Below are 19,591 nucleotides of genomic sequence, written 5' to 3'. Positions count from 1 at the left end.
GTGGGCCTGAAGGATCGATGTAGGAGGATTACTGAACAGGCTGCCTGGCATGCTTCTGCCTCCCCATAAAACACAACACCTGCTACCAAAGGCAAAATGTGTGGCCTCCTCCTGCAGATGTGTGAGGATGAAGCTGCCTTTTTTTCTATTGCCCATCTGTTTGCAGTTCAACACCTAGATCCCTGTAAGTCCAGAAAGATGCTGACTGGAGCAGGACGTGCTTTGGCCTTTGTTTGGTAGGTTTCAGCAGTTTATATGACTCCAGTCACTGAAGGATGTTGTCAGGCCTCTGCATTAATGCCTGTAGGAATGGAGCCACGACAGATCCCTGTTGGTAGCAGGGGCAGACCAGTCAAAATGTGTGGTGCTGCATATTAGCAATAACTGCATATTATACAAAACAAAGTTGTGTCAAGAATCACCCAATGAGCGTGGTAACTCGAACCTCTGAGATAAACAAGTAAGTTTAGACCAAATCAGTAAGAACTTTTTCTACATTTCTGACAATAACCCAAACCCTGAAATGAGCCATAAAAAACAGCTTCCTCTAAAAGGCAAGTTTGACACGAGTCATTTCTGTTTGTCACGTAAATGTAAATGAGATTTTTTAAACAAACCTTGAATACTGTGGTAAAACACATGGCAGCAACCAGTTATACAGCTTCAGGTCCTCCACAGCTGAAGTCTGCATGTAAGTGATCGATATTAGCAAGGATGCTTTTCTGTATAACCTGGGTCATAATTTCCCGCAACACGTAATGTGTGTGTTCATTTTATTTCAATTATTTAATACATGCTTGAGCTCTTCGTAGTATTTTAGTCCTTTTATCTCCATATGTGAATGAAACTACGTTTCTCTTTGCCACATTACATTGTGTCAATCAGCTAATGGAGGCGGTTCCTTTTGTAAAGAAAGGCCTATCATTGGATAAAATTTCTTACTGACAGCGCCTTGAAGCGCATCTTTGTTTTGATTGGCCAGGATTGACATGGAAACAAATTACGTGGCCAATGCAAATCGGCGACTTCTCTGCCCCCATAAGGCAGGAGCCTGTGAGCTGTGCAGCGGCTAGCTAAAACAAGCCAGGCGGCAAGCAGTGGATTGATGCGTCTGCTCGGTCATCTATTCTGCATCTAGCCCTCCTGGTATCCGTCGCAAAAGCCGATTTTCATTTTATACCCGTCTTATTTCTTCTTTGGTAGTCACACAACAATATAAAACTGAAGTTGCTTTGGTAAAGGTAAGGCGGATTTTGTGCAGCCCGCACCGGTTCATCCAAAATGGCTTCTGCTAGCTAGCTAACCAGCTAAATAGCCGACGCTTAACACCGATGCGCTCGCCTCGGCTAACGGGTGCATGCTAGCTTAGGAGCCGGCAGGTAGCCTAGCTTGCCGATGCTTCAGCTGATTTACATTCAAGCAGAAAATGGCGTCATCCCCCAGCTACTACAACTAGCATCTGCAAGAAAATTGGCTAGTGACGCACGGTTTAAATGTAAATGTGACGACTCGTTGTGTTTCCTTCAGCAAAATTTGAGCCGTTGTTCCCTCAAAGTGGCTTTAAATCCTGCTGTCAAATCTCAAACATCTCGCTCCACGTAGCGTCCAGTGGGAACGGCGGCGGCTAACCACGATGCCCTGCCCTGTTCCCCGCATTACGGTCCAGCGGTAACGCTCGGGTTGCGGGATGGTCCCGTTCTCCATGTAAATATCGCTCCAGCTCAAAGCTTGTGGGGGCAGACAGTCACAGTAACGTACGTCTCCTGCAGCTGTCAAGCGTCTTCACACAGGGCTCCGACCCGAGCTGTTCACAGCTACTAGAACGTTGACACCTAATCCCTATAAACATCGTAATGGACCAATTTCATGACGTGGCTAAATGATGGATTTAGCGACCCAGCTAGGTGCCAGTTATTTCCCGTTAGCGTGTAGCGTTAGCCGACTAGCTGACGCACCTTTGCTTTGTTGTCGCCGAGAAAAGACGAGCACAGATTTCTGATTTCGTTCATTTACGACAAGACAAACTAATTATCAGTCCACTCATACGCTTATATGGGTCGCCTGGTTTTGTAACTAGATTTTGCATTAGTCGTTAGGCCCATGACAAACACCATTGAAGTGTGTGTCTGACGTTGGCTGGCTGATGTTGACTCTGCATTACGCAGAGAACCCATGTTGTTCGTGTTGATTAACGCAGAAGCTGATTATGGACTTCATGACTGTCTTGCTACTCTGCCGTTGGAGAAACTAATTGCTGTTTCATTTTCTCCCCCAGCACCGTTTTCCCCATCCCTTGCTATTATTCTTATTCTTTGGAGTATTCTTCATTGTCAAGCCGCCAAAGTGGAGAGTGTGATTGCAGAAGGGGGTGCTTCTCGTTTCAGGTATTGGACCGTTGCTTGTACAGAAAAATTCCACCATGGAAATGTCCTTCCAATGATTAGCTCCTAGCTTTTTGGCTAAGGACTTCCGGCCTTTACAACAAAGCAGGATGTGGGAATGCTCAAAATGGCTGTCAGGCGCTTTTCTTTGTGAGACCTTTTGTAAAGGGGGGTTGGGGAGACTTAATGAGCCTTTAGAGGATTTCTGTCCCATCAGTTACAGTGTTGATGACAGGTTGCACCCAGTAAGTATAGAGTCACCTACAGAATATGCCACAGCTCACATTATTTAAAAACGGCTCAAGGTGTTTCATTGTCTGGGCATCTGTGTGAAAGTTTGGGTTTTTAAATTCACTATTTTATAGGATTATTTCAAAAGGAATCCTATTGTCACTGTCAGGGCCAAATGATCTGGGTTTTACAATAGGCAGTATAATGCTGACAAATTTTAATGAAATAGCTTTGAATGTGGTGAATTAAATCAGTTAATGAACAAAAATGTGTAATGGTATCTGTCCCCAGAGGAATGAAGTGTGGTATTTCTAGATAATAAAGGTTTGGCAACAGATGATATAGAGCCCTACTGCTCCTGAACACCACCAGTGTTTTTATAATAAGCTGGTATCACAGAGCAGCTAATAAAATGCAGGAGCCTCATTTGCTTGTTTAAGAGGTGTCTAATAAACGGTCACTTATTCTTATCATTTGTACACAAGGGCTCTTGTAAAGACAAGACAGTTCTAAACAACTCAAGTGTTTAGAACCAGCACATTGTCCGACTGCTTCGTCATGATGTTATTTATTAATGTATTGGTTATTTTAAATCATTTAGTTTTCCTCCATGGCTTTGTGACACACAACTGACATCACTAAATGCCCTGTGTCATAGCTTAGCAAAGTCATCATTGTCCTTCAGTTTTTAATCAGGTTTTTCTTGTAGTAATCAAACCTGAGTAATTGTTTAGTACTGTGGCTGATTAAACTGCAGTTAGTTTAATTATTTCCTGTAATGAATTCTTTTATTCCTACAATATAAAGATTCAGAATGATTCCATTTTGCTTTGTTGAATGTGTACCGATGTGTACCTCTTGTTTCTTTCTGCAGTGCTTCTTCGGGGGGAGGAGGTGGTAGGGGTGCACCTCAGCACTATCCCAAGACTGTCGGCAACAGGTTGGTCCTTCAGTGTTTTTCTGGAGCATACTTGTATAATTAAGTCAGTGTTTGAGGCCATGTTGGTTTCCTGCATCCCTGGAAAAGGTGGAGCAGCTTAAAACTATATACCAGGAAGTTGTTGAGGACACCCTGTAGTCCTGTAGCACGATGTCAGTCAACTGCAGATGGTGCATACATGTTTGCCAGCACGGGTGTAAAACAATCATTCAACAGCAGTGGGTTCCTTCCAGACCTTTTAAACTGAAACTTGTTAGTGTTGTATGTCTGGAACGTGAGTATCGTTTCTTTGTGCTTCACTTTAGCGAGTTCCTGGGGAAAACCCCAGGGCAAAGCGTTCAGAGATGGGTTCCTTCACGAAGCACTAGACGAGATGTCAACTCCAGCAACGAAAAAGAGCGTCACGATGCAATCTTCAGGAAAGTGAGGGGGTAAGCTTCCAGCCTCTGCATATTTGAGAAGTTAATTATCCATCCCCAGGGGCACAAAGCACCATTTCCTTTTTCCTTTTTTATTCTCTTTTAAAGCTCATATAAAGACAAGTAGCCAGAAATTCTATTTGGATTACAACTTACAAAGCCTATGAGAAGAAAACCATTCAGGATTGCTGGAAGCGTTGGTCAGTTATGAGCACTAAGATCTGTTAGAAGTTAAAGCTTCCTTCTATAAATGATTAATATGCTGAAACAAACACCATTTATTGTTAATGCTTCATACAGAGTGTTGAGTTGCACAGCTCTGAGGTCATGAAGTTGGTATGTGCTTTGCTACAGGCACCTAAGCCCTTTTCCTTGTCAGGTGATGTTTACAAGCACAAAATATGAGGAGATGACAGTTTCCCCAGGGAATGTAGACTTGCTGGTGGCCTCCACAGGAAGCAGACTTTATCTCTGTAGTCAGTTTAGAGAGACCTAGTAAACTACCACACATTTACTTGATGTGCATCAACTGAGCCACATTTAGACTCGACTGGTGAAAAAGATAAAATGCCAGAGAATTCCAGATCGTTTCCTAAGAACGTGCGTCACCCAGTGCTTTTTATAAACATTAACTCAGCCTAATGTTGACGAGTGTTGTGCTCTGAGTAAGAACAAACGAAAGATCCCCGGTGTATAATGACCTGCTGTAAACAGCCTGTGGAATTACAAAAATGTATTAACAGGCTCTGGTGCAGTTTGTCTGAGCAAAGCAAACTGGGCTGCAGCTCTCTTCAGATGGAAGTGTGTTCTGATTTGGCTCATGGTTACTCTTTGCTGGGAAAATCCCTTCACGGATTCTCCTGGACATGTTGTACATGTACTCCGCTTTATCGTGGGATTAGTACGATGGCTGTGATTGATGACCCTCATTGCTGCTTTTTAATATTGAGTTATTAACAGATGTCATAAAATCATGGAGCCACTGCCTGTTTACAGTTTAATATCCTAATTTCAGTCACGCTGTTGTACTTAAACCGGCACCTCTCCCTTTTCCCCCTGTGTGCATCCTATCTAGCATACTCAACAAACTCACGCCTGAGAAGTTTGACAAGCTATGCCTTGAGCTCCTGAACGTGGGCGTAGATTCAAAACTCGTCCTTAAAGGAATCATCTTGCTGGTACGTGGTGTTGTTCTTTACCAGGCTGTTAAGTTTAACTGTGTTTCTCTGTACTTGGCGCGCTGCGAAGTGACTCATGCCCTCCATGTTTTATTGAGCTGTGGTCCCTCTCTCTCCTCCCTCTGTGGATCAGATTGTAGACAAAGCCCTAGAAGAGCCGAAGTATAGCTCGCTCTATGCTCAGCTATGTCTGCGCTTGGCAGAGGACGCACCAAACTTTGATGGCCCTTCATCTGAGATTCAAACATCCCAAAAGCAGAGCACAGTAAGTGGCTGGTTACGTTCATGTGTTTGTAGGACAGTGGTTCATCAGGTGATGGTGAAGCTCTCTGTACCTTCTACTTACTTTCTTATTGATCATTTTAACATTTCTCTGTAACTGAAATGTAAAATACGAACGACTTTGGCCCCTTTTTGGACGCACTCTTCTTGCTCATGCTAACTGCTAATTGTTTTTGTCTTAAAGACCTTTAGACGACTACTGATTTCCAAGCTTCAAGATGAATTTGAAAACCGCACCAGAAATGTTGAAAGTGAGTTTCCATTTTGTTTTTTCCTGTCAAAGGTCCAGTTATCATGTTGCCTGTTTATCACAGCCTTCCCAATAACCCACTTTTTCTTTTTTTTAGTCTATGACAAACATGACAACCCTCTTACTTCAGAGGAGGAGGAGCAGCGTGCCATCGCCAAGATCAAGATGCTTGGCAACATTAAATTCATCGGGGAACTTGGCAAACTTGACCTCATCCATGAATCTATCCTTCATAAGTGCATCAAAACAGTGCGTGCACATTTTAATTTGTGTTTTAATATCCCTGTCAATAGAGATCACCTTATTAGACCCACCATTTGTTCTTTCTTTATTTACTCTGAAGCTTCTGGAAAAGAAGAAGAGAGTCCAGCTCAAGGATATGGGGGAGGATCTGGAGTGCCTCTGTCAGATAATGAGAACAGTGGGGCCGAGACTCGACCATGAGAAAGCTAAGGTAACTGCTGTGATGGCTTACACAAACACACCCGTCTGGAGAGAGAAAATCTGAGGTGTTCATACCATTTAAAACGTGAAACAAAACAAACTTCTCCCTGTCCTTACCTCCAGTCTTTAATGGATCAGTACTTTGGCCGTATGCGATCCTTAATGAACAACAAGGAGTTGCCTGCTAGGATCCGCTTCCTGCTGCAAGACACAGTGGAACTGCGAGAAAACAACTGGGTCCCCCGCAAGGCTTTCATTGACAACGGACCAAAGACAATCAACCAGATCCGTCAGGATGCAGTGAAAGTGAGTCTGATGAAACGAGTTTTCTCTAAAAGCACCAGTATTAGCAGTCTAATGGCACTACCTTCGCTCTGTGTGCCCGTAGGATTTGGGTGTTTTCATCCCAGCGCCCATGTCTCAGGGGATGAGGATGGACTTCTTCCTGGAAAGCCCCTTCATGCCCAACCGAATGAAGCTGGACAGGGAGACTCTCGGGGGGCTGGCTGATATGTTTGGACAAATGCCAGGTGTGCGTCCGGTTCCCTGTCGCTGTATCTGGTTTGAAGTGTGGCTTTTATGCTGATGAGGGACCTTTTCCTCTTGTACTAATGGCGCTGTTGTACTGCATGGTTTCAGGCAGCGGGATCGGAACTGGCCCAGGGGTTATTCAGGATAGGTACTCTCCCACTATGGGACGCCATCGCACCAACCCGCTCTTCAACGGCCACAGTGGTCACATCGCCCCTCAACCGCAGTCACAGTTCGATATGGGGCCAAAGTCTTTTGTTAAGTCCAATCAGGTAATCCTGTTTAAAGTGGCAGTAAAAAAGGGTCAGTCTGACGCAAGGCTGTAACTAATCATTAGTTTGATAATTGATTAACCTTTCTATTTTTTTTTTCTTAGATTAATCTGATAAAATAATATTGTATGCTTATTATAAACCCCTTTTTTTTTTCAAATTTCATTTCACCAAATAAAACGCAAAATCTATATAATAATCAATATAAATATCGCTGTAGTATTTCCAAACCACAAACTGATCTTTGCGTAACTAGCAGGTTAACGTTGTCTTCATTATTTAATGCTTAGATGAAAAAATGATGACCTAACCCTTCTCCTGCTGCTCTTTGAGCTGCTTTCTTCACCAGAAGCTGCGCTATTTTGCCGTTATTTTGATTATTAACGGAAAATCGTTATCGATCATTTCTGTCATCGATTATTATCAGTGATATAGATTCATTGCGTCGGCCCTAGTCTTTGTCTGAAAACTTTCTCCCTGACTCTAATAATCTTAGCACCTGCGTCATTTTCAACAGGTTCAGAACCAGCATTTCCTCAACCAGAACCAGAACCAGAACCACATGGCCCAGCAGCAGGTCCAGTCCAAGGATATGCCTCCACGATTCAGCAAGAAAGGACAGCTCAACGCAGATGAGGTAACTATACATTCAGACAGGAGTAGTCCAGGTAAAGTAGCGGGCTCCTTATAGTGCCGCAGGTCAGATGTGTGTTCCGTTACAGCACCAGTGTCATCTGCCAGAGTTGAGTCTTTGCCCAGTGATTATAAAAAGACGCGTTATTCTGAGGGACACAACCTGCTACCGGTCTTCTGCCTTTCGCTCTGTCTTCACCTTCATCCTCTCCCCTCTTTTGCTCTCTCTCCTCCTCCTCTTTAAGCTGGTAGCTGGTCCGCTGACTGCGATTATGAGATATGAGGGCACAAACTTGTCTAATAAGGTAGTAATTATAATAATAATTTTAAAAGGTGTCATTAATCCTGTGGCTTTGTGTACTTGATGCTTCGTCGTCCTACAGATCAGCCTGCGACCCGCTCAGTCATTCCTCCTCATCAAGAACCAGGTGCCCAAGCTCCAGCCACAGATCCCCACCATGATGCCTCCTAGTGCCCAGCCCCCACGCACCCAGACCCCACCTCTGGGACAGGTGATGGGCCCTTTTTGTTTCAAAATTTCTTAATGTCCATTTGTTGTTTGAGCTATAAATTTTAATTATTTGCATATTTTTTGTCCTCAGCCACCGCAGCTTGGCCTGAAGACCAACCCTCCACCGATCCAAGAGAAACCTCAAAAGACAAGCAAGAAACCACCTCCTGCAAAGGAGGAACTGCTTAAGATGACTGTAAGTAAATCTGCTGTCCATTTTAGGAGCGAGACAAAAATCCTAAAATCTTCTGTTCTTGAATCCTCTCTTAGGAGACGATTGTGACCGACTACTTGAACAGTAAGAACCTGACCGAGGCAGTGAGTGGTGTGCGAGAGATGAGGGCTCCCAAGCATTTCCTTCCAGAGATGCTCAGCAAAGTAATCATCTGCTCCCTGGACCGTCCCGATGAGGACAAGGAGCACGCCAGCACTCTGATCCATACACTCCGCACTGAGAGCCTGATCACTGGGGAGAACTTCATGCAGGTGCATTCGCTGGATATCCCACTGCGCAGTAGATGCATGTAAATTTATTCTGACTGACGAGCACAGATGGTGAAATATTATAAGAAAACTGGTTGTAATGGAGCAGTAGTTGGTCACTAATTATAATCCTTTTTGTTCTCCATCAAGCACAATATTGTGGGAGTGGAAACGAAACAATGTCACCACTTAGTTTCTGACATTTCCAACAGCATAATGAATAACCCACAGAGAGGCAGCCATCGGTGTCTGGGAGAGATTTGCCACCGATTTGAGAAAAGGGAACAGTTATTACTCATCCTCTGGCATTTGCTCCCATTCCTGCAGGCTTTCCTCAATGTCCTAGACCAGTGCCCTAAGATCGAGTTGGACGTCCCGCTGGTGAAGTCCTACCTGGCCCAGTTTGCGGCTCGGGCCATCATCGCAGAGTTGGTGAGTGTGGCGGAGCTGGCTCACCCCCTGGAGAACGGCACCCACTTCCCCCTCTTCCTTCTCTGCCTGCAACAGACAGCCAAGCTGAAGGACAGGGAGTGGCTCACTGACCTCTTTCAGCAGAGCAAGGTCAACATGCAGAAGATGCTCCCAGGTGTGTCCCTCCATCCTGTCAGCTTACCTCTATGAAACCACCGTTCGTTAGCGCCTTTTTTAGCTTTAATCTTGAGTTACTTGGTATCAGGCCGGAAACCGTTTTGTGTGTTTGAACGGCAGAAATCGATCAGAACAAAGACCGAATGCTGGAGATCTTGGAGGGGAAGGGCCTGAGCTTCCTTTTCCCGCTGCTGAAGCTGGAGAAGGAGCTGCTGAAGCAGATAAAAGCAGACCCCTCACCACAGTCCATCTACAAGTGGATTAAAGACAACATCTCTCCCAAGCTACACACTGACAAAGGCTTCGTCAACATTCTTATGACAAGGTAAATAAATCGCAGGCTGTGCATGAAGCACAGCTTTCTGTTTAAGTTGGTTAACTGCTTTCACATCTAGAAGAGAAATTAATAGTAAAGACAAAACGTCACACCAAAGTTATCCGTGTGGTTTATATTCAGTTAATAATGAAATGGGAAAAGTGTTGCTCTGCCGATGGAAGGACAGATGGTGTAACGGAGCCGCCTCCTCTGGTCTCAGCTTCCTGCAGTACATCTCCCAGGAGCTGTGCATGGCGGAGGGTGACGAGCAGCTGGCAGCCCCCTCCAAAGAGCAGCTGGAGCAGGAGAAGCAGCTGCTGCTGGCCTTCAAGCCCGTCATGCAGAAGTTCCTGCATGACCATACCGACCTGCAGGTCAGCGCCCTCTACGCCCTGCAGGTGCACTGCAACGCCAGTGGGTTCCCTAAAGGTACCGTACCCGCCTCATCACTCAGCAAACACGTTCTAGCTGTGAAGAACCGGAGCGGTGTTTTTACTTTCATGGCTGAACATCTTAATGCTGCCACCTTTTTCTGAATGGTTGGTGTGTTGACAGGCATGCTGCTGCGCTACTTTGTCAACTTCTACGACATGGAGATCATTGAAGAAGAAGCCTTCCTAGCATGGAAAGAAGATATTACCCAAGAGTTCCCTGGGAAAGGAAAAGCTTTATTCCAGGTACGATTCCACGATGCAAGGTGCACTGCCTGCATCTGTTGCGCTAACGAAGGACTCGTTGAGGTTGACCCCGATGTGTCCTCTGCTCAGGTAAACCAGTGGCTCACCTGGCTGGAGACGGCGGAGGAGGAGGAGTCGGAGGACGACGCAGACTGAGGAGCAGAGCAGGAGCGTGTAGAAGAGCAACGTTATCTTACTCGCCTTTCCTTTTGTTAAACTCCATGCTTGATTTAACCACTGCCGCGTGGCACCCAGCTGCTTCTGTGTTGCTGCCGTCAGCCTCGTGTGCTCCCACCTGCACCGTGACCACCGCCTGACGAGCATCCTTTGATCTGTGGCTTTGTCCTCATCAGCTAAATGAAGTCTGGAGTGGCTCAACCACGTGTCTTTTCTCTCTGCTTTGTTAGGTTGTAGCTTTTTTTTTCCACTGTATTGCATGTTTTTTGTTTTATTTCTGCTCAGTCTTTGATGATTTGAACTGTACTCGATAGTGAACTGCTTTATTTAAGGATGTGTAGGCTTCCCCCCGTAAAGAAATGAAATTGGTAGGGTTCTTGGCCAAGGTTAGTTCCACGCTGAGGTCTAGTCAGTAATGTGCTTGAATCCTCTGTTCGGGCCTGTGTTACGTGTGACACCTGATGGCAGAAGGATCCAGGCGGATCCGAACGGTGAACCTCCTCCATGCAGCGTTCAGCCTGTGTTTCAGACGTTGACGGTTGATGTGAAGCGAGTGAGGCCTGAGCTGGCAAATACATGCGTGTGGTCAACCAGTGCTTACTAAAATGTTTTCAGACTTTTTTGTTTTCTTTTTAATAAAAGTGCTCTTCGTGGTGACTGATGAGCATCTTCCATTTGTTTTTCCCTCATCAGGAGGCTCCTCCCCTTTTAGTTACATCTCATCGTCTTTACATCAGTGCTTGCGTACTCATCCTCCCAATGTTACAATATTGAAAAGAGAACTAATCATCGGTTTGCCGCCTTTAACGTCGCCTGTGTTTCTACCTCTTAGTTAGATGGGCTTTTGTTTGTTCTGTGCTGGGATAATGGAATCTAAGAATAAAACTCAGCACACGTAGATGCTGATGAATTTGGTTTGCTCCTGGCCTGGTTGTACAAAAATTAACAGAAGCGTCACATGGTTTACAAGTATTAATATGTAGGAATGGAAGAGCAGCATGTTTAGTCATTGGACAAACAACGGCGTGGTCATGACATTAATTGATACTTAATCCACAATCTACATGGAAAAACAAATTTCAAATTTTGTTTCTTTAAATTGGCAAAAATTTTAGCTGGTGTGTGACTAAAAAGGCCGGTTTTACCTAGTAGTGACGCTCTGAGCCGTGTCTGTGTAGAAGACGATGGATATGGATCATGTTGTAAGGTATTCATCGATATTGTGCACCTCTATTGCTTTAATGTCAATAAAGACCAGTACATGAGCACCAGAAGTAGGTTTCACCTTTATTAAGGATGCTGCTTCCAACATCAGCCACACATCATACGAAGTCGAGACACTGGGTAACATTAAACACCATACACTAATACAAACTGCACCTTTTCATCAAAAGGAGTTGATGCAAGTCAAACTACTCCTGATCCGCGGGGATCCAGAAGTACTCCACCACCTTCCTGCTCCGGCACGGCGGCGCCGAGTCCGGCCGCTCTCCTCTGAAGGCCGGCAGCTCGTCGAAGTGACTCGGACCCGGGTCCCTTCCCGTGTGAGGGGCCGAGACCCTCAGCGTGGTCCTGGCAGGAGAGGAAGCGTCGCAGTGGATGCTACTCTGTAAACAGCTGTTTTGGCGCCCTCTGGCGGCCGCAGCGTTACCTGGATGAGCTCCTGTCCGGCTCGTCTGTGCTGGACTCAGGGCTGGAGATGTACACGGGGTCTCCCTCCTGAACACAAGCCACAGGACATGAGACATGAGCGGATGCACACAGGCCGGCGTTGAGCTGACGGAGGACCGTTACCGTGAAGTTTCTTGCGCTGCCGTCTGGGTTTTTGAGGATTTTCACCCTCTGGTCGCTCTCTGTCATGCAGAGGAAATAGCTCCTGATGTTGGCCTGACACTGGAGCCACAAACACATGTTAGAAGCACAGAGACGCCCCGTTCGCTCCCTGCGGGTGCTGCATGGCTTCTTACGGCCTTGCTCTGCCTCAGAGCCCGGAGGTCCTCCTGGGCTCGGACCCGGTCGGCCAGTTCCCCGTAGCGCTGCCTCCAGCTCAGGCACTCGGCCGTCCTCTCCTGCCGCTCCCTCTCCGCCAGGCGCCGCTCGGCGTCGGCCTCCCGCTGGGCCTGAAGGGCCTTCTGACTGTCCTCCTCCGACACCAGCGCTCTGCGCCTCGAGCTGATCTCACTGTGAAGCAACACTGCAGTCACTCAGAGCTGTGGTTTATTGCTGCTGAGTTATACAGATGCTGAGCACAGAGTGAAGTCTGTTTAGCTTCAGCTCCTCTGCTGGAACGAGCTGCGTTAAATGAGGGCCTGATCAGCTGATCTCCTTTCTTTCTTCCTGCTTCCAGCTTTAGCGCCAAAACATCATGTGCCTGAACCTCGTCTGGTGAAACGTGACGTCCACTCACCTCTCTTTAACCTGCGCGTTCTCCTGTGTGACCTGCCTCAGCTGGTTCCTCAGCTCCTCCCTGTCTCCCTCCAGGATCCTGATCTCCTGCAGCAGGGCCTGTTTCTCACCCGTGATCCGCTCCAGCTTCAGCCTGCTTTCGAAGCAGTTCTTCTCTGTTTGTGTCAGTGACAGCTGCACTTTTGTGTGCTGCGAGGAAAACGTTGCGTTACTGCACGTCTTGTCCAGTTCAACCTGCCTGGCCTGTGTGGGACCTACCAGGTGGGACCTACCAGGTTGGACCTACCAGGTGGGATCTACCAGGAGGGACCATCAGGTGGGACCTACCAGGTGGGACCTACCAGGAGGGACCTACCAGGTGGGACCTACCAGGAGGGACCATCAGGTGGGACCATCAGGTGGGACCTACCAGGAGGGACCTACCAGGAGGGACCTACCAGGAGGGACCTACCAGGTGAGACCTACCAGGAGGGACCATCAGGTGGGACCATCAGGTGGGACCATCAGGTCAGACCTACCAGGAGGTACCTACCAGGTCAGACCTACCAGGAGGTACCTACCAGGTGGGACCTACCAGGAGGGACCTACCAGGTGGGACCTACCAGGTGAGACCTACCAGGAGGTACCTACCAGGTCAGACCTACCAGGAGGTACCTACCAGGTGGGACCTACCAGGAGGGACCTACCAGGTGGGACCTACCAGGAGGGACCATCAGGTGGGACCATCAGGTGGGACCTACCAGGAGGGACCTACCAGGAGGTACCTACCAGGTCAGACCTACCAGGAGGTACCTACCAGGTGGGACCTACCAGGAGGGACCTACCAGGTGGGACCTACCAGGAGGGACCTACCAGGAGGTACCTACCAGGTCAGACCTACCAGGAGGTACCTACCAGGTGGGACCTACCAGGTGAGACCTACCAGGAGGTACCTACCAGGTGGGACCTACCAGGAGGGACCTACCAGGTGGGACCTACCAGGTGAGACCTACCAGGAGGTACCTACCAGGTCAGACCTACCAGGAGGTACCTACCAGGTGGGACCTACCAGGAGGGACCTACCAGGTGGGACCTACCAGGAGGGACCATCAGGTGGGACCATCAGGTGGGACCTACCAGGAGGGACCTACCAGGAGGTACCTACCAGGTCAGACCTACCAGGAGGTACCTACCAGGTGGGACCTACCAGGAGGGACCTACCAGGTGGGACCTACCAGGTGAGACCTACCAGGAGGTACCTACCAGGTCAGACCTACCAGGAGGTACCTACCAGGTGGGACCTACCAGGAGGGACCTACCAGGTGGGACCTACCAGGTGAGACCTACCAGGAGGTACCTACCAGGTGGGACCTACCAGGAGGGACCTACCAGGTGAGACCTACCAGGAGGGACCATCAGGTGGGACCATCAGGTGGGACCTACCAGGTCAGACCTACCAGGAGGTACCTACCAGGAGGGACCTACCAGGTGGGACCTACCTGGTCTTTGAGCCGCTGCAGCTCCTCGCTCAGGTGCCGTCTGTCGGCCTCAGACGCCTCCCTGTCCCTCTGACACGCGAGGGCCCGCGCCTCCGTCAGCACCCGGCTCTTCTCCGCCTCGTTCCTGGACTCCTCGGCTTCACCTGCAGCCCGGGAGCACAGCGCCGCCCTCTGCTGGCTCTGATAGAGCTTCTGCTTGAGCTGCCGCAGGTGAGAGAGAGCTCAGAAACCCTAGAGGCCCGTCTTTGTGTCTATGTGTAATCTGAGCGGCAGCACGTCTGCCGTTTGGCATAAACACACGTGTTACTATGAGGAAGCATCTAAACAGATGATGTGAGCTGCATCCAGGATGTGAGGGGAACGCTTGGTGTTTGCATGTGTGGGCCTCCCTGCAGTTTTAGTGGTGGGGGCTGATTTATGGTGTGGGACACTGATTAGCAGCGCGCCCTGTGCCGGTACCTCTTTGATTTGGGCCTGCAGCTCCTGGTTCAGGTTTCGGAGGTTCCTCATGATGAGCTCGTTCTCCGTGCGCATCGTGATCCTCTCCATGTGGATCTCATTTGATAAGTGCTTGTTTTCCTTCCTCAGATCTTCGCATTCCTGGGACACAGTTCACATTATCAGCTTCCTGTCAGATCGCAACCCATTAAATGTGATGCATTAAACCTAGTTAAGGGACGTGCTTTTCATTCCTGCATTGGGCTTCTGTTCGTCAGACTCTGAGGTCTGAGTCGTCACAGACGCTTATAAGACATGTGATCTGTGCTGAAGGATGATGTGGCGCCTCAGGGTGTCGGGCTTCAGGAGACCCTGAACCATGAACCACTGCAAACGTCCTCTCTGTGGCTTTTACCCTTTAGGCCACGCGCTCGTTTGACTGTTTCTCAGTCGATTCTGTCTCACACACAAAGAAACAAAACTCGCTCCTGATGCTCCACAAGATGGAGCCGTTGGCTGAAAACGCCCACTGAAGCTAAATGAGCACAAGATGATGTCTAATATTTATTACGCGTGTGTCTCTATGGCTTCTACAGGTTGTGCAGGTGTTGTGCAGCTGTGAAAAACGCGAGTCCGTCTCATTATTGTGCGTGGACTGAGACTCACCTTCCTCTTTCGGACCAGCTCTCCCTGCAGGTGGTTGATCTGCAGGAAGGAGCCGCTGGCGCTGGCGGCGCTGAGCGGCCTCACCGCCCTCACCGGCCTCCTGATGCTCCTGGACTGACCTTTGACCTCGTCCGCTCCTGCTTTGTGGAGGTTGCTGCTGCTGGTGGAGAAGGACCGGCTCAGGCCGTCGTCCAGCGAGGACCCGGTCTGCTGCAGGTCCGACTGAGACCTGGCTTTTAAGGACATTTCTGCCAGTTTGGTGCCGTTTCACCGCAGCGACGAATCCTGTTCCTGAAGCTTCGAGCGGCGACGGTGGACTTTGTAACAACACGGACGGTTCAGTGGGAGGAGGCTGTCGCTGAGCATCCTTCATTATTCATCAGGTAACGCGATCGGGACGACGCAGCAGCAACTTGTGACTGTGAGGCTGGTGAAACAGCAGCAGATTCATGTGCTTGGCTCAATTATTTAAGCGTAAACTCACACAGTTACAGACGTTCAGGCCTGAGATGAGTAAACGGAGGCTTTGGAGCATTCTGGAATATTTATTGATAACAGGTATTTGTGTGTAACCGCTGTTGGACCTGAAACCGGAGCTGTTCCATCCCCTTCTCTGATGCTGGTGCTTCTCTCTGCCTGTGCGTGAGCTCAGGTTCATGCTCTTCCTGACCACAGACATGTGATGAATCAGCTCCAGCTCCTCTGTGCAGCGAACCTGCATCCGCTGCTCCAGGCTGCGACCTGAGGAAGCTCCGCCCTTCACTGGTCACCGGCCGGCGGACGACCAGCTCTGTCACCACCCCGTTTGCCTCAGGACTCTGTTGTTGTTGTTGTTGTTGTTGCTCCGTGACTGAAAATATGCCACCACACAAAGGCGCTTCAGCATCAAAGCTGGAAATAAGGAACGACCCGGGGGAAATACTGTAAATACACAGGAAATGGGGGGAAGTTTCCTTTCCTCATAAACGCTGACTAAGCAGCTCATCCCTGTGAAGCAGCAGTGGCTTTAATTCAGTCTGATTATTTCTACAGTGCTCATTATTACTGATAAAGAGGTGTCAGAGGTCTCAGGAGGTGATGGAGCCAGTGAAAACACAGCAGCGGGTTTCATTTCAGAGGTTCATTGTGTTTCCTGGTCGTCTTCGACGCACGTGGAGGCGAAGGAGCTTTTCCTGAGCTCAGGATCCCGCGGGGACTTGGATGTGGGTGTTATCTGTGGACGGGCCTCCAGCAGGTTTGACCTCCGCTTCCTGTTTCCTCCGCTCGGTCTCATGCCTTCCCTTCATTTCACCCACTTCACTCTGTGCGAGTTCGTCATGGCCACGGTCTCATTGTCAACTCTAGTCTTGGCTTTTTTTGTCGCAGCCTTTTTGCTGTTGTCTGAATCCAGTCTGGTTAAAGGTGAGTTTGTCTTTTTAACAGCAAAGCTTTCATTTTAAAACAACAAATGATTGAATTTTATGCATTAATGTTTAAAAAGTAAGATTTCTTGAAGGGCTTTGACTCTGACTCTAAATAAATACTGTCATCAGCATAGTTTAAAAAAGATATATAAAAGGCAAACAAAAATGAAAACGTTTGAAAGAAAGAAAGAAGACGAGTCATTCATCAGCTCTGAGCTTTGGAAGCTTCACAGAAACCGTGACGAGCTCGTGTGACGTCCGTGATCATCGTCTCCAGGAGCTGCTGGAGTCTTCATGCTCATAGACGGAGGACGCTACACCTTGAACTTCAGCGCCGCCACAGCCGCCTGCCTCTCGCTGAACGTCACCATGGCAACCAGAGCCCAGATGGAGCGGGCGGTACAGCAGGGACTGGAGACGTGCAAGTAGGAGGTTCTGACTGGTTCTGACTGGTTCTGACTGGTTGCTGTAAAATACAGATCTGGTGTAGATTTACTGTAATCTTTATGTGAGATCAAATCACATTTAATGAGCTGTTTATGCAGAAAGAAGTCGACCGACCTTTGGCTGATTGATACTGAACATGACATTAATGATGCTGAGCAGCTGGATCCGTTTCACTTGTTCCATCTATGGAAACATAAATGTAAAGCGTCACGTTTCTACTGGACTGGATCAGCTCAGTCAGAGCTCTGGTTCTGTCTTCAGCCGAGCTCACGTCTCTCTGGATCTGACACGGTTCCCTTTGACATCTGGACCTTTGTCTTATGGACAGATTTGGTTGGATTCACGAGCGGATTGCAGTCGTCCCCCGACTTAAATCTGACCACAACTGTGGACAAGGCAAAACCGGGCTGGTGCTGTGGTTTGCAGCCGAAGACAAAAAGTTTGCCGTTTACTGCTTCCGTGCATCAGGTTATTTTACTGCACTGAATATCAAGCAATAATTCATATGCACAATCACACATTCACACACGTGTGCTCAAAAAAAAGCATCAACCTTCTTCTTCATCACTTGCAGATTTGGAGGAAACTCCACAAACATCAACATCCCAACCACAAACCTTCATGTTCTCCACCAGGCGGGCGGCGCCGACCCAAACCTCAGCGCCCACAGCCCCACTTACATCAGCACCGCCGACTGCAGCCACAGCCCCCACCCTCCTGCTGGGAGCGACCCGTTCACACGGCACCGCCCCTGCTCCTGAACCCCCCTCCACCCACGTCCCTGCCCCTGAACCCCCCTCCACCCACGTCCCTGCTCCTGAACCCCCCTCCACCCACGTCCCTGCTCCTGAACCCCCCTCCACCCACGTCCCTGCTCCTGAACCCCCCTCCACCCACGCCCCTGCCCCTGAACCCCCCTCCACCCACGTCCCTGCTCCTGAACCCCCCTCCACCCACGTCCCTGCTCCTGAACCCCCCTCCACCCACGTCCCTGCTCCTGAACCCCCCTCCACCCACGTCCCTGCCCCTGAACCCCCCTCCACCCACGTCCCTGCTCCTGAACCCCCCTCCACCCACGCCCCTGCCCCTGAACCCCCCTCCACCCACGTCCCTGCATCCCTGCGCTTCTTCAGCTCCAGACCCGTCTCCTCTGCCGCTGGAGTCCGTCCTCAGCCTGTGAACTCTGCAGAGCGCTCTTCAGCAGGTACGGGAGCATTTTCTGTGTGGAAACTGGAATGTTGACCCTTTATTCCCACTAGTTTGACTGTGGTGTTTTTCCGAACTCCCACATTATTTAAACGCTTTGCATGTTGTAAAAAAACTGTGGATTGGAGCAACTGCAGTAACCAGTGTGTTAATAAAAGAATGAGGTAGGTTTGGAGTCACTTTAAAAACCATTTCACTGTAATAGTTTCAGCAGATGCTTAAAGCCGCCACCGCCTTTATTAAAGCACCGTAGCTGCTAGTAAAAGCTGGACTAACGTTTCCTCTGCACCAGGATCCTGTGGACCACACGTCTGAGCTCTGGCTTTGATGATTCTCTTTGTCTGATAATTAGAATATGAATATTTCTGCTGCAGAAATCTAACTAACTGTGACAGATCCTGGATCAGTGATGGCTGTGCTTCCTTCTGCAGCTCTGCTTTCAGGCCTTGTGGTCGGTGGTGTCGTCCTCCTGCTCCTCACAGCAGCCGCCGCCTGGCTCCACAAACGGTGCGGAGTCTTTCCACATGCACAACCACACGTACAGCAGGAGGTTCTGGTTCCTCCAAGCTGGAGGAGTCAAGCTGCCACCGACTTTCACATTCTTCACTTTCTCCCTTTGCTTTCTAACAGGAGAGTTTGGGCCTGGTCTCAGCCGGCGCAGAGGGAAGCCACAGAGATGTGGAAGCACATGGACGACGGGATGGACGTGAGTCAGAGCGAGGAGGAGGAAGAGGAAGAGGAGGAGGAGGAGGCTTTGGACAGGAGGTTCTCCAGTGAGGTCCAGCTCTGTGTGAACCCTCGCATCCAGACAGAGTAGTTCATGGTTCAGTACAAGTCTGCTACTGGAGGAAAGTCAAACCTTTACTGGTTTATAAATCTCATAGATTCTCAGAGATTTGACACTCAAGTTGTTAATTTCATTTCTGGTCTTTAGATGAATGTGATTTAAAGCTTAATAACAGAACATTATGAACATTAAATAATCAATCAATTATGCATCGAATCTAAGTTTTAAGATTAAATTTTAAACATACTACAGACTCTGAATGTTCGTCCATGGAGATGATCTCACACTAGCTCATTTATAAAACATGCTGTAAATTGTTCAGCTGGTAATACGAATATATATGAATGCTCATACTTACTAATTTATTGTTATTAGTACAGCTGTGAGTCAATAAGAATCACTGTCCCAGCTACAAATATAAGTCCATTTATCCACGGGAAATAAAAA

General features: G+C 48.5%; 3 protein-coding genes and 1 non-coding gene across 5 annotated transcripts; 3 read left to right on the top strand and 1 right to left on the bottom strand.

Moving 5' to 3' along the window:
• Positions 1 to 2,172: 2,172 nt before the first annotated feature.
• eif4g2b (eukaryotic translation initiation factor 4, gamma 2b) lies at positions 2,173 to 10,970 on the top strand. Its single transcript, XM_029153751.2, has 21 exons — positions 2,173 to 2,384; positions 3,487 to 3,552; positions 3,858 to 3,983; positions 5,047 to 5,149; positions 5,283 to 5,414; positions 5,616 to 5,682; positions 5,779 to 5,930; positions 6,025 to 6,135; positions 6,249 to 6,431; positions 6,514 to 6,655; positions 6,765 to 6,928; positions 7,446 to 7,565; positions 7,945 to 8,073; positions 8,164 to 8,268; positions 8,343 to 8,558; positions 8,883 to 8,987; positions 9,063 to 9,141; positions 9,264 to 9,468; positions 9,680 to 9,888; positions 10,015 to 10,136; positions 10,227 to 10,970. Exons 1-21 carry the CDS (start codon positions 2,173 to 2,175, stop codon positions 10,290 to 10,292), a joined length of 2,814 nt encoding a protein of 937 aa, XP_029009584.1. The 3' UTR covers positions 10,293 to 10,970.
• LOC114858028 (small nucleolar RNA SNORD97) lies at positions 7,680 to 7,850 on the top strand. Its single transcript, XR_003786328.1, has one exon. It is a non-coding gene; the product is annotated as a small nucleolar RNA SNORD97 (small nucleolar RNA).
• Positions 10,574 to 15,717, bottom strand: LOC114857360 (myosin-9). Its single transcript, XM_029153750.3, has 8 exons — positions 15,302 to 15,717; positions 14,657 to 14,797; positions 14,198 to 14,398; positions 12,721 to 12,908; positions 12,281 to 12,494; positions 12,108 to 12,206; positions 11,965 to 12,032; positions 10,574 to 11,885 (listed from the first exon to the last, which is right to left on the bottom strand). Exons 1-8 carry the CDS (start codon positions 15,545 to 15,547, stop codon positions 11,726 to 11,728), a joined length of 1,317 nt encoding a protein of 438 aa, XP_029009583.1. The 5' UTR covers positions 15,548 to 15,717; the 3' UTR covers positions 10,574 to 11,725.
• A 27-nt stretch (positions 15,718 to 15,744) lies between these two features.
• lyve1b (lymphatic vessel endothelial hyaluronic receptor 1b) lies at positions 15,745 to 19,360 on the top strand. Of its 2 annotated transcripts, none has more exons than XM_055509890.1 (6): positions 15,745 to 16,535; positions 16,982 to 17,129; positions 17,480 to 17,619; positions 17,726 to 18,355; positions 18,789 to 18,864; positions 18,988 to 19,360. In XM_055509890.1, exons 1-6 carry the CDS (start codon positions 16,502 to 16,504, stop codon positions 19,172 to 19,174), a joined length of 1,215 nt encoding a protein of 404 aa, XP_055365865.1. In that variant the 5' UTR covers positions 15,745 to 16,501; the 3' UTR covers positions 19,175 to 19,360. The 2 variants fall into 2 exon arrangements, with proteins under 2 accessions (XP_055365865.1, XP_029009582.1); XM_029153749.3 differs by lacking the exon at positions 15,745 to 16,535 and adding an exon at positions 16,546 to 16,702.
• The last annotated feature ends 231 nt before the right edge of the window (positions 19,361 to 19,591 follow it).

The sequence above is a fragment of the Betta splendens genome, chromosome 6 (genome assembly GCF_900634795.4).
Source record: "Betta splendens chromosome 6, fBetSpl5.4, whole genome shotgun sequence".
Taxonomy (NCBI): Eukaryota; Metazoa; Chordata; class Actinopteri; order Anabantiformes; family Osphronemidae; genus Betta; species Betta splendens.
Note: the sequence above shows the minus strand (reverse complement) of the source record. Positions and strands in the feature narration are given on the sequence as shown.

Bases quoted from the DNA above. Each gene is read 5' to 3' on its own strand.
- eif4g2b (XM_029153751.2), top strand. From the start codon at position 2,173: ATGTTGTTCGTGTTGATTAACGCAGAAGCTGATTATGGACTTCATGAC. The intron at 2,385-3,486 runs GTATTGGACCGT...TTCTTTCTGCAG, and splicing joins GGGGGTGCTTCTCGTTTCAG to TGCTTCTTCGGGGGGAGGAG. The intron at 3,984-5,046 runs GTAAGCTTCCAG...CATCCTATCTAG, and splicing joins ATCTTCAGGAAAGTGAGGGG to CATACTCAACAAACTCACGC.
- LOC114857360 (XM_029153750.3), bottom strand. From the start codon at position 15,547: ATGTCCTTAAAAGCCAGGTCTCAGTCGGACCTGCAGCAGACCGGGTCC. The intron at 14,399-14,656 runs GTACCGGCACAG...CACCTGCGGCAG, and splicing joins TGCAGGCCCAAATCAAAGAG to CTCAAGCAGAAGCTCTATCA. The intron at 12,207-12,280 runs GTAAGAAGCCAT...TTGTGGCTCCAG, and splicing joins CTCTGAGGCAGAGCAAGGCC to TGTCAGGCCAACATCAGGAG.
- lyve1b (XM_029153749.3), top strand. From the start codon at position 16,573: ATGCCTTCCCTTCATTTCACCCACTTCACTCTGTGCGAGTTCGTCATG. The intron at 17,130-17,479 runs GTAGGAGGTTCT...TCTTATGGACAG, and splicing joins CAGGGACTGGAGACGTGCAA to ATTTGGTTGGATTCACGAGC. The intron at 18,356-18,788 runs GTACGGGAGCAT...TTCCTTCTGCAG, and splicing joins TGCAGAGCGCTCTTCAGCAG to CTCTGCTTTCAGGCCTTGTG.